General features: G+C 37.0%; 1 protein-coding gene across 1 annotated transcript; it reads right to left on the bottom strand.

Moving 5' to 3' along the window:
* Nucleotides 1-3,165: 3,165 nt before the first annotated feature.
* On the bottom strand, nt 3,166-13,454 carry bin2b (bridging integrator 2b). Its single transcript, XM_086085947.1, has 12 exons — nt 13,215-13,454; nt 12,414-12,494; nt 11,348-11,402; nt 10,842-10,936; nt 8,991-9,086; nt 8,738-8,845; nt 8,580-8,665; nt 7,267-7,342; nt 7,068-7,150; nt 5,861-6,509; nt 3,803-3,895; nt 3,166-3,607 (listed from the first exon to the last, which is right to left on the bottom strand). The coding sequence occupies exons 1-12, from the start codon at nt 13,305-13,307 to the stop codon at nt 3,506-3,508; spliced, it is 1,617 nt and encodes a 538-aa protein (XP_085942073.1). The 5' UTR covers nt 13,308-13,454; the 3' UTR covers nt 3,166-3,505.
* Between the last annotated feature and the right edge of the window lie 320 nt (nt 13,455-13,774).

Here is a 13,774-nt window from a genome sequence, read left to right as displayed (position 1 = left end):
AGTCAGCTTTGTTTACACCCTTAAAAAAAAAAAAAAAAAGAATCACGCTGCACCAGCTTGTTTGGGTCTGCGAAAATACAACAACATAGTCTAGTTTGCCCCTGTGCAGATTTGCACTGCACATTGCGCCAGACTAGGACTGTACACAAAAATTTGGACTTAAATGTCAATTTTGCATTTTAAACATTAGCAATTTAGAACATGCCAAGAAAAATATTATTTTTATTTTTATTATGTCATTCAACAGTTGGAGTTCATTTGCATTTTATTGGATGAATTATTATTTTCATCCCCATTTTGCTCGGGGGAAAAAAAGGTCACAATTAATATGGGGATGAGTAAAGCTTATCTGTTTCTAATACATGTAGAAAACTCAAAAAGCACAACAACATACTTGAGTTCTTGGCAGAAAACATGCCAAGGTGACTCAACCTGGAAAATCCAGAGGCATCCATCTTTCTGCAGGTTTGTCTCATCCTTGTTGGCGCTGAAGGTGCAATCGTGCAGATTGACAGGCAGGGATTGGTGCATGTTTGCGTTGTGAGTGACTCATGTATTATTACCCGCAGGGCATAACTTTGTAACAAAGAAAGCATTTGACTTTTATTGCTGCTTTCCCTCATAAAAGTCACGAATCTTCCAATTGGGCGTCACCGCATCCATCTGTTTGTTTGATACAGATGTTAGAGCAACGTTCGCAAATGATGAAAGTTGAATTGAAAATGTTTTTTAACACATTGATTTTTAGTATGTTAGTAAAAATATTATTCGTCCGTATACTGTGTCAATCATGCATCCATTTCCTACCTCTTATCAGGGGTTACAGCCTGCAGGTGAGTTGGAGGCACGAAAAGTAAGTCATGCGAGTTGAAATGTGGATTATTTAGAAAAAACTAACTTTTATAGGGGAGCCATGAAAACTTTTTCTTACCAAGATCACTCGGCTGTGGCACCTCACGATGGGAATAAAAAAATACTGAGGTCCACTGGAATTAAAATGTTCTTGTTGTATTTATGTCAACAAATCCATATCTAAAGGTCTGCACTCTTGGCAGCTACGACCTTTAATCTTTGTTGACCTCTGCTGGCACAATAATAAACTGCAATACAGCCAAGCATTTACAGTAACAATCTTTTTTAAGTCCACGACTGGCTGATTTGAAATGAAATGGGAAAACTCTCATGCTATTTTATTTGCAATGAGTTGATAAGAGCAAAGTCCCTAATGTTATATATCGATTTTATATGCAGGCATTTTCTCTTAGCTGCTTATCATATTATGATAACTAGGTTCGATTCTCATCACTATCATCCTTCTTTCTCAAGAACCTGGGATCCAAGCCAGATTTTGTTTTGGAGAAATTTTATTTTGAGCCAGTTCCTGTCAGGACCTCTGACTGGATTCCCGGATCTCGTCAAGAAACGTTAGATCCACAAGGCGGATACAAATGGCAACAAATGATTGCGGTTTGTGGAAACATTTGAGCTCAGCAAAAAAAAATAAAAAAAAATGAAATCCTACTTTTGCTTTCAGGTACCAAGTGCAGAAATGAAGCACGAGAACAGCTGTAAGTGCTGAGAGCCGAGTGCAAAATCACAAAGAGGAAAAAAATAAGAGTGCAATTTGTCAAAATGACCAGATTTTGGACATGAGGCGTTAACTTGGCTTAAGTTGTTGGAAAGGAAATCCAAAAAGTCAGTTATCTTCAAAATATGTTGTGATTTGTGCACATAAATCAAATTACATTTTCAAATGAGAAAAATGCATGAACCTGCTATTTCATTTTATTTTTACAAAGATGGACCATGTTTCTCTTATTTGATGGCATTAATACTCTATTGTATTGTTGCAGCATTTTAGCAAACAAGGCGAAGGCCTAGGTCAAAATTCCAGATGTGTTTGTCCAAATAAACGACAGCATGGCAACAGTAACATTAAAAAAGCAGCCTACATTTAAAGCCATTCCTTTACACAATACTTTTTATTCTAATAAAAGGTAGAATACTTAAATATAGTGTATCAAAGTTGTGCGGGCTGCCTGTTGTTTATATGTTGAGTGTATGCAAATAATCCAGTCCACACTTTTGACAATTAACATCAACTTCCGGAATCGGGTTGTGGTTGCAGCAGTGAAAATAACGCAAGACAGATGTCTCGTCTGGCAACACAAACTCCTCCGGTGGGACCCCCCAAGAATTCCCCGGCCAGATGAGTAACTTAATCCATGCAGTGTGAAGACCTCCAGTTGGTGCAGGGACACAAGTTTCAAATACTGCGTGGCTGACATTCATCCATTCCATACCATTGATGACACAACCTGGAGAGATACATTGGATGTGTGACACGAGTGTGGTCGCTGTGATGGGTCAAATGCAAAGGTCAAATTTTGTGTACATGACAAAACGTCTTTGATTAAAAAAAACAGTATGACATTCGTTTTGTCAGGGTGACAGTCAGGGCTGCTTTGCTCCTCCATGACATGGACAATTTTCTATGGGATTTTTGCTGCCATCTACAAAATCTTGCAGGCGAACTCAGCAGTGCTTCGAAACACTGATAGAGATCAGTTAAACGATTTATTAAAGTCAAGATTAAAAATGTCAAGTGGCTCCTGTATCCTTTGATTCGTCTGTATATGGCCCTCATGGATATTCACTCGAAAAGGAAAATTGTTGAACCAATTTAAGATTACAAATTGAATTGTTGAACTTTTTTTATTTTTTTTAATCGCTTCAATCGTGTAACACACGATGGAATTAAGTTAGTCCAAAGTGAATATATTAAGTTTGAGTTCATTAAACTTTATATTCACCTGAATTTAATTAATCCAGAGTGACTCCAATCCAAAGTATTAAAATTCAATGAACTCATAATTCATTAAACATAATATATTTACTTACACTTTAGACTCAATTCAAACGTGTGTTACCGATTAAAGTTGGTCAACAAAATTCAAATTTGTAATCCTAATTTCTCTGTTGTTTTCATGAAAGTCACATCAAATTATGACTATAGCAGAGGAATAAACTACAGTTGAAATTTTCATTCACTTTAATTTGACAGATATGTCATTTGTGTCATGAACATTCTTCTCCAGAATGTTAAAAAAATATATATACTGAACAATAACATCATGATTTATATCTTAAACACAGACGAGCAACAACTCTTAAACTTGACCTTTATTGACAAATAGTACAAACTGCATAAAAAAAAAGAAAAAGTTTCACAGCGTTTCATGAAAAGAATAAAAATACTGAAAACACGGTTAAAAGTTTCGCTTCAGTTATCCAAATGTTTCTGCAAAATTCAGTTCATTTTGTTCCACAACTTGCAACATCAAAACATGCGAGTATCCGCAAAGGACTTTTGAGATTTGTTTGTGCAGCTTCCACACCCAAAAACAATTTGGACCTTCCGCATGTGAACTAGTGAGTGTGTGTGTGCGTGTGTATGCGCGTGAGTCACCAACTCCTCATGGGAGTGAATATTGCGTCAATTCGCCTAAACAGGCTCAATGAGGTCTTCTAAGAAAGTCCCGGCGTGATTTTCCAGATCTCTGTGCAGTTCCCAGCTCTCCTCCCGGACTCCTTTCAACAGACCTTCCTGTTGCCAGACACAAAACCACATACATAAACACAAGACGCAAATCAGATAACACGCGTGTCAGCCGTTCAAATTGGGACGGCACCCCCAAAACTAATTCATAAAACGACAATGGAGATCGTACCGTTAACAAGCGTTGCAGTGTATTGGATTTGACATTTTGTGAACATTTTACAAAGAGACGTAGAAACAAACCTGCTGGGTGTCAGCAAACACCAAGATTATTTCCCCCTGTTCAAATTGCAGCTGGCCACTTTCAGACGCTGCGTAACTCTTGAGCGCCACACCCTGGTGTTAAAACATATCACATCAGTTACAATTCAGGAAGGCTTCCACCTTAACAAATACATTGCGGTTATTATTACACAAACAGTCAAAAAAATAAATGAAGCAATAAATCGCTGTTTAGTTAACCAGAGTTGAGATTCTCCCTCTCAAAAAGAAATAAATACACTATAGGGATTTTTTTTTTTGAATTTCTGAAACCTCTGTTCTGGTTAAATTATGAGCACACACTGTAGTGGTGACTGGTGAATATTACATGATCTCACAAAAGTGTGTACACCCCTAACATTGCTGTGGATATGGAATAATTTTTTCACGGGACAACAATGAAGAAATGACATGTTAAAATGCAACGAAAAGAGGTCAGTGTTATCTTATATCACAGTGTAAATTAAATGTATTGGCCCCTCAAAGTAATAAAGTACAGCCATTAACTCATCCAAACCCACAAACATGTAAATACGTTTTTAATACGTTTTCCCTTCACTCCCCAAAACGTATTTATACGTTTTTTTATGCTAAAGCATACAGAAGGCTTTGATGCAGCCTCTGAACTTCAGAGAACGGGTGAAGCAAATGTAGCAATTACAAAAACGGCCAGCAGGTGGCAGCAGAGTATAAGATATCAGCCAGGGCCATGTTGCAACCAGCTCTTTTCATCAGGTTTGTGAATAATGATGAAACTTAGCTAATTTAACTGATACAAATCTCTCTTCAGACTCTAATCTTTCTTTTGGTAGGTTCCATGTTTTTATAGCAACAGAACACAATATTCTGTGGGCCTTGTAAAATCAGTCAAAATCCAGTAAAACATCTGGGAGTGAAGGGGATTGCTTCAGTGAAAATGGCTAGGAGTGAAGGGGATTGCTTCAGTGAAAATGGCTAGGAGTGAAGGGGATTGCTTCAGTGAAAATGGCTAGGAGTGAATGAGTTCATAGCTAAACCCCAAAAGCTTCTCAGGTTGCCAGCGGGACCCTATTCCACTTCTACACGACGACATCACGGAGCTGTCGGATATTTGAGACCTTGCGCTGATCCACCTTGCATTTTAGGAGGCCCTAAGAGATGTTCTATAGGGTTTAGGTCTGGAGACATGCTTGGCCAGTCCATAACCTTTATTCCCTCAATAAAATGTAATAAAAAAATAAAATGCCAGCCGCACTCATGTAGCCCCAGACCATGACACACCCAACACTATGCAATGAGTTACTTGGTCTCATCAGACCACAGGATGTGGTTTCAGTAATTTGGGGAGAAAAAATGACTAACTGGGCTCAATGTCGGTATTTTCACTTAGGGGTGAGCTCGCTTTTGTTGCCAGGTGTTTAGCTCGGCTGTGTCATTTCTTCGTTGTCTCATGTAAAGATAAATATCTGCAGAAATGTGAGTTTTAAATAGTGGTAGACCGATATGGTTTTTTCAAGGCCGATACGGATACCAATAATTAGTAGTCAAGGAAGCCGCTAACCGATATTTCAAACCTATATTCATTTGCAGTAAAAGAGAAAATATTTGCGTCCCCCCCAAATTTTTTAAAAATCTTTCTTTTAATTTTAGACATAAAAAATTGACAAATTTGTTTAAAAATATAACAAAAATTGCAGGGAGCTTCCAGGGTCAACAGCAGGTATTAAGCTAATCAAAAACTAAGTAAGTTTCCTGGAGTTTTCTTCTATAACTAGTTTTCCAAGAATTCAACATAATTTCCTAATTTTATTATTTTTTTATTTTTTTTAGTAAAAAGTGTAGGGAGTTCCTAGCGTCGGCATAATTTTTTTTTTATAAAGTGGAAATTTAAATAGACCATAGATTAAAACCCTAAATTCACTACGTTTGCAAGATTTCCCCGCTCAGTGAGATACCAGCTTTAATCGGCTTTCAGATTTGTAAAAAGGCCGATATTTGTCAAAATTCCAAATAGCAGCGCTGATCATCGGTCTATCCCTAATTTTAAGTGTGTTTGCCTACCTTGTAAAGAAAGCCAGGTGGATAGCGGTCATCGCAGTCATCTTCTGACCCAGCCGTCTCCTTGTCAGATTCTCCTTCCTCCTCCTTAGCGGGCAGAAGAGGAGGTTTCTCAGAGCGGAAAGATACCCGAGGGGCTGGAACTGGCGTCCTTTTGTTCTTGGCTTCCTCTGACGGCGCCTCACTCGTATCGTCCTCCTGCTCAGGAACGGCTGGCGCATCACTACCTGCGCAATCGGAAGGGCTGGACGTTTCTTGCCTCGCGACATCCGATTTCGGGACGCCAGAGTCATCGGACTGATTTGTGGCCAGCTCGGCTTCCACCTCCGCCTCCTCGAGACTTTCACTTGGGCTCCTGTCGCTACGCTCACTGACGCACTCCGACGGCCTCCTGGGTGTGTTGGTACCGCAGGAACTCAAGTCAGAGTCTGAGGATAGGCCGCTTTTGGGAGGGATGACACTTTCCTGTACTGCACTCGTTTCGCCAGAGTTGCTTTGAGTTTGTGGAGGAGGAGAGGAGGGGGAGGGTAAAGCATTTTTCCCATTTTGGGATGAGGAATGGATGGAGATGTGATCAGTCGGGAAGGCTGTGTTGCACGGGATCGGATTGGAGATGACCAAGGACTTCCTCTTCTTTGACTTCACTGTGGCGCTGCGCAAAGAAAGAATTGTTAGTTTCGGACTCGGATTACTTTTTTTTTTTTGCCATCGACGGCTATAGACGTCAAAAATTTATTTGAACTATTTCTCTTAGTTTAACATGTTTTCCCACTTTTGTTAACAAGAGTATGAAAACCTAGCAAAAAAATATTGTACATTTGAAACAGATATAAAATTTGTTAACTAGTGAAGTCATGCGATTATGATATATATATATATATATAATTTTTTTTTTTAAATCGCCTGAGTTTTAATAATCTTTTCTTAAAAAAAAAAAGATTTAAAAAAATAAATTACAATTATTTAAAAAAAAAAAAGACTTAAAAATAAGGGAAGTCAGGCGATTTAATTTTTTCGTAATTAATCGCATGACTTCACTAGTCACGATTAATCACAAATTTTGTATCTGTTCTAAATAAATAACTAAAAAATCCTAGGTTCTATACTCTTGTTATTAAAAGTGGAAAAAAATGTTAAACTAATAGAAATAGTTCAAATGAATTTTTGACGTCTATAGCCGTCAATGGCAGTGAATGAGTTAATATATCACCTGTTTAGACCCTTTACGATGAAAGCTTTTCCAGAGTGTTGATCTTCTAGTTTCTTCATCACATTGTACAAATCCCTGTTAAGCTGCATATGAATAACATCGTAAATGTTTGAAAAACAAGGTGAAATATTTTTCTTACATCACTGAATGTTTCAATGCTTTAAAACTTGAGCGAGACGGCGTGTTTTGTCTTTCTTACCACACTCATTTCTTTATAGAAGACATCTCTCAGATTTGATGCATTTTGGAACACTGTCACGTAGCAACCAATGCGGCTGTAAACAATCAGACATTTATCAAGTCAGCTTATCCTCATGACATCAGTTACAATACCTTACATTAATGCATTTATATTCTTCTTTAACAGAAGAAAAGCATTGCATAGAATGAAATTAAGAGACATTATATGTCTTCTAAAACCGTTCCCAGGTTTCTTAAAATATGTGATGTATCAAAAATGTATTTCTATTAAAGTTGAAGTCAAATCAAAAGCTTTCCAATTTAGACTAATATGCCTCACTACGCTAAGCACGGTACTGGTGGTATTCTGATTAATATTTTTATATTATTAATATAATTTATTTTCTCAGGGGACAGCCATTTTGTCACTTACTGACTTTGGTCATGTTGACATTTGCAAGATTTTGCCGCTTCATTTATATTTCACAAACCAATATATACATCGAACATATTACTGTAAAGACAATTTTGACTTAACTTACCCTTTAACTCATTTACTGCCATTGACGGCTATAGACATTAAAAAAAATCATTTTAACTATTTCTATTAGAATAATTTTTTTCCCACTTTTGTTAACAAAAGTATGAAAACCTAGAAAACATATTTTTTTTGGTACATTTAGAACAGATATAAAATTTGTGATTAATCATCACTATTAAAGTCATATGATTAATTACAATTACAATCGCCTGATGTGATTTCAAAAAAAAAAAGATTATTAAAAATTTGGGGTGTCAGGCGATTACAAACTTTAATCGTAATTAATTGCATGACTTCAGTAGTTAACTCACAATTAATCCCACATTTTATACCTGTTCCAAATGTACAATAAAACATTTCTAGGTTTTCATACTCTTGTTAACAAAAGTGGAAAAAAAAAATGTTAAACTAATAGAAATAGTTCAAATGAATTTTTGACGTCTATAGCCGTCAATGGCAGTGAATGAGTTAAGGTTAACGTAGAGATCATTCTTTTTAAATTGTCATTCTCTCAAATATTCAACAGACTAGTCGTACTCATGGTATCCAAGAATACGATGTCTTTACGATTCTGATGGCCGTATTGGGATTCCCAATCTTTCTACGAAACCAAAATGACTGCCGTGAGAACAGAAAAGCAAGTCGAGCGCCTTTTTCGCAATATTGGGAGACGTTCACAATTGTGCTTCTCTGTCAAACTTTGATGAAACACCATCTGTAAATTGGATTTTTCAGACTTAAAGTAGAAGACCTGCCTGAATAGAAAAGACAAAACAAAATGGCAATCATACCTCTGATAAAGAACAGGCAAATCGTCCCTCAGCTCCTGATTGATCTCTTCAAAGACATTCTGGGCTTTGTTGAACTCCTCCTCTGCCTATTCAAACAAAATCGATTCCGCAGTGGATGTGCTAGCGTCATCCAAAAGTTACCTGAACTTAAATGCTACCTTAACAATTTTGGCATCATCCTTTTTCTTGGCACTCTGAAGCGCTTCCAGGTGGTGACGTGCTGAATCGTAGTCCACCAGCTTTCGACCGCGCTTAGCGACTCGTTCCTGAAACACGCAAGTAAACGCTCCAAACTGTCACGGCAGATTAAAGCCATTTTGTAGTGTCAAACCAAACATTTTGTATCTGAAATCCGTTTGATAAACACAGACAAAACCAAAGCAAAAAAATAAATAAAAAAAAGCAGGATACCTTGACTTCTGGAAACTGGCTCGTATAGTTTTCCATGGTGCGCACAATCTGGTCATTCATTTTCTCCTCATAGTCGTTCCACAGTAAATCTTCACTCTAAAACATGAAAGATTTGTTGGAATTCAGTTAGACCATACACTGTAAATTGGTTTAAACTAGGTGTCAGGCAATTACAATTTGTAATCATAATTAATCGCATGACTTCTAAAGTTAACTCACGATTAATCGCAAATCTTATATCTATAGTTAACTCACGATTAATCGCAAATCTTATATCTATAGTGAACTCACGATTAATCGCAAATCTTATATCTATAGTGAACTCACGATTAATCGCAAATCTTATATCTGTTCTAAATGTACAATAAAATATATTTTTTTCTAAATTTCATACTCTAGTTAACATAAAAATGGGAAAAAAATTAACTAATAGAAATATGGCTGCATCTTTTAGCCATTGATACGGTAATTTTTATAATATTTCATAAAATTGAGTTTAAATTAAAATGATGTATTGTACTGTAAAAGAAGACTATGATTTTGATTTGTTTTGAGGTCAATTTTATGCCACTAGATGGAGTAACTTGTGAAATTATTTTCTTTTTTTTTTATTGTAAAATACAACTTAAACCCAATCTCCACAAATATATACATTATTCTTACAATAATGAAATACAATTTTGACGTGGATGTGTGTGCGTGTTGCGACTGGAATTCCCCCGGTACAGGCTTTCCAAGTAAGGGGCGGTCATTAATCGCGTGCTAAAACATGTTTGTGGCATTAAAGGAACTTTAAGTTAACTCAAAATTAACACACTCATTTTGACACTCCTAGTTTAAACACAATTATTTCAGAGAATAATTGCTGGACAAAGATAAGAATGCTGCTAAATTAGTTCAAAGATATATTTGTTTCAAGGCTGCACGACTGAATGAAATCAATTATTCAGTATCGGTGCTCAAGGTCAGAACACAAAACAGCTGAAAGTACACGGGAAACACATTTGCTGATAAATCCCACATCGCAAAAACTTGCTGATATATTAACTCATTCACTGCCATTGACAAGTATAGACGTCAAAAATTCATTTGAACTATTTCTATTACTTTCACTTTTTTTTCCTACTTTTGTTAAGAGTATGAAGATCTTGAAAAAAAATTTGGGGTACATTTAGAACAAATATAAAATGTGTGATTAATTGTGAGTTAACTAGTGAAGGCATGTGATTAATTATGATTACAAATTTTAATCGCCTGGCACCCCAAATTTTTTATGTTGTTTTCTTTTCTTTTTTATTCATTCATTGCCATTGACGGCTATAAACGTCAAAAAATCATTTAAACTATTTCTATTAGTTTAAAAAAAAATCCACTTTTGTTGACAAGAGTATGAAAACCTAGAATTTATTTATTGTACATTTAGAACAGATATAAAATTTGTGATTAATCATGAGTTAACTAGTGAAGTCATGCGATTAATTAGTTTAAAAATGTAATCGCTTGTCGCCCCTAATTTTTAATGTTTTTTTCTTTTCTTTTTTATTCATTCATTGCCATTGACGGCTATAAACGTCAAAAAAATCATTTAAACTATTTCTATTAGTTTAAAAAAAATCCACTTTTGTTGACAAGAGTATGAAAACCTAGAATTGTTTTATTGTACATTTAGAACAGATATAAAATTTGTGATTAATCATGAGTTAACTAGTGAAGTCATGCGATTAATTAGTTTAAAAATGTAATCGCTTGTCGCCCCTAATTTTTAATAATCTTTTTTTATTTTTATTAATTTAGTTAAAAGCAACATATTTTCATTTTCATTGAAATCAAGAAATATAATGATAAAAATACTTCTATGATGACAGCAAGGTCCTCCACTCCATTCCAGTCCGATTCGTAGACATCTCGCAAAGTCTGAGACAGCCGCTTGGATGTCTCGTGTACGGCTGTGGAAATGGGAATTATCGGGTGGGAATAAATATATAACGTCACGTTGCCGTTTTGCATCAGCAGCACTTTAATGTGGCATTGTTTTCAAGGTTTGAGGCGAGACTGTCACACCCACACTGAGAAGGTCAAATCAACACTTGCTTCCTGATTGTAGCTCAAATAATAATAATAGCTAACAATGCAAGCCTTTCTTAAACACAATATCACAAGCACTGAACTTTGTTTTCACTTTTCTTTGAAGCAACGCAGACATCATTGCAAAATAGACTGCGGGCACCAAGACGAGTATAAGTTTACTTCCCATTTACGCACTCGTCCATCTTCCTGTGTGTGTGTGTGTGTGTGTGTGTGTGTCAGTTTGTTGAAAGAATTGTGTCTGTTAACATAATAATACTTTGGAAACTTGCCTTTCACTGCACCATAGTAGGCCTTGACATCTTTAAGCAACCTGCTTCCATCAATCTGTGTGAAAAGGAAGGACAAAAAAAGTCATCACGAGTTGCGGGATATGAGCGAAGACACTACTGCCTAAAATAGTGGCATTTTCTTCAGCTTCAAGAAAAAAAAAGAAAACACGTTCAGCGAGACGAATACTGTATTACAAAATGTCCGAACTCAAAATCGACTAAAAGGGGCAGTCAAGTCAAAAACTAATTGTTTACGATAGTCTGTTCTATGCAATACAGTCTAAACACAGCATTCCGTTTGCAGAATATGAATGAAGCAGCTCAGGGGGTCGGCCATTTTGCCTCTTGCTAAAAATAGAAAACAATCCAGATGGGTCAAAAATGTCTGAACCTTTAAACGTTCTTTTTGGTGGTCTGTATAGCATAATGCACGTAGAATACTTTGTGGTAACAGTCAATTAAATGGCTGCTCCACAACATAACTGACGTCTCACCAGATCAACATTTATTTGTGCCCCCCCCCCCCCAAAAAAAATTTATACTTCAATGAAACTAAACTAAACTACAACACCGTGATAATAAATATTGAAGTGAAAATCGTTGTCACATGTTGGCATTCAACATCCTTCCCGTTGCTCAATGGAAAGTCGTACTTTTAAAATGCACTAGCCTTGCATTTTTCAAGTGAAAGTGCTTTCAGGAACTTAATCCCCCCCCCCCCACCCCCCAAAAAAATATCCATTACTTTGGCAGCAAGACCTGCAACTAAAGAATAAAAATCTACTCTTGAATAGTTACTTTGTTGTTAAGAGTAATGACTTTGCGGAGAGAGAGAGAAGGACAACGGAGCAATGTTTTTGTTTCATTCTTTTATTACCAAGATTGCATAAATATCACTGAATGACATCATGTATGAGAAGTAGAAAGAATAAAGACAGGAGATTGTCTTTTATTTTAGTTTCACATTAAATAACAATAGACTCGATCCAAACGGGCCTACGTGTTGTTGTTCATTTTTTATTAGTATTATTATAATAATAATAATAATAATAATAATAATATGTACCTGTTGTTTGTTGAGGTTCTGCGAGCAAACCTCAAACTGCTCATCCTTGGTCTCCACGGTTTTGCCCAGTTTTTGGAGGACCTGCGTGATCATAACGTTGACATTTCAGCTTGGTCTGTCTTTACATGCCTTATACGTTTATTATCCATTTGCAAAATGTACCAAAATTCACATTCATAGATTTTAATGGCGCTCAGCAAGACAAGCGGCATCTTCATTTTTTTTGTCATTTCAAACATACGCCCTCACACTTTTTCCACATCATCTTCAAATAAATATCCTCAACAAGCAGGTGTTTGTTACTCTACATGACCTTCACCTTTAAAAAAAAATGAATCAAAGCAATTTATCTGACGCACTAAAAATAACATTTGGCCTGCAAAAGTCAGTGCACACACACTAATCCACCAAAACTTTGCTTCAACTTTGTCCTATCAAACAAATCAACCTCAAACTTAGATGTTAAGAGAGTTTAGAAAGCAGCGGAAGTTCACAATCAGGAAGTGGCGACTTGTGTTGTGTGGTACTGAACAGCGCTGCGATGGTTTCTGACAGGGATCCGAAAAACGAGGCATGTTGAATGCTGAACTAGTCATTTTCGTCATTTTGAATTCACAGGTCACATAGCAACCGCGCAGAAAATGGATCACAGCACATTCCAGACACGACAGCAAAAAATTCCACTCGTTACATTTGTCAAAACTAACTTAAGGTACAGTGGACTTTATCCTGGACCACGTTTCCCATCAACACTTCAAAGTTTCGACATTCGACACACACACACACACACACACAGCTCACCTTCTCCTGTGCGCGACTCAATGACTTCTGGACCCTTTTAGCGAGAAATCCAGCACCGGACTGCAGGTTCGGCCCCATCTTATTCTCGGCCATGGTCAGTCCGCTTTGTGGTTTTGCTTTACAACGGTTTGAAATCCGCCTCTCGTCTGCTTCCTTTTGAAAGACTTACACGTTCGTTTGCCTTTTCTAACTGGAGGCGAAGGAGGTGGAGCAACAAGGCAAATGACATGACTCAACACGCGCGCGCGCGTGCGCGCGCACACACACACACACTCACACACATGCACACCAACACACACGTGGAAAACAACTTTGAGTGAATTCCTTGACATCACTAACGTCGTGTCGTCATTATGGAGCGTCTGTGCATGTCCCAACGGTGCTTTTTCACATAGTTGCAAATAGTAAACCCGGCTTCCGTCCACTCACCTGAAAAGCATGCAGGTTCGATTGCGTCCGTCCGATGAGGCGGAGTTGACTCAGTTAAGTGACGAGATCATGAGACAGGTGAGCAGCAGGCGAGCGGGCGGGCTGCTCTCAAATGGGTTGCAAAATAACCA

The sequence above is a fragment of the Leptonotus elevatus genome, chromosome 10, assembly GCF_054856555.1.
Source record: "Leptonotus elevatus isolate MCC_2025b chromosome 10, RoL_Lele_1.0, whole genome shotgun sequence".
NCBI lineage: Eukaryota > Metazoa > Chordata > Actinopteri > Syngnathiformes > Syngnathidae > Leptonotus > Leptonotus elevatus.
The sequence above is the reverse complement of the archived record's forward strand: the minus strand, read 5'-3'. Positions and strand labels throughout refer to the sequence as shown.

Excerpts from the sequence above, each read along its gene's own strand:
- bin2b (XM_086085947.1), bottom strand. The coding sequence starts at position 13,307 with ATGGCCGAGAATAAGATGGGGCCGAACCTGCAGTCCGGTGCTGGATTT. Across the intron at positions 7,343-8,579 it reads TTGCCTGTTCTTTATCAGAG|CCGCATTGGTTGCTACGTGA; the intron begins GTATGATTGCCA and ends GATTGTTTACAG. Across the intron at positions 6,510-7,067 it reads ATCGTAAAGGGTCTAAACAG|CGCCACAGTGAAGTCAAAGA; the intron begins GTGATATATTAA and ends TTCTTTGCGCAG.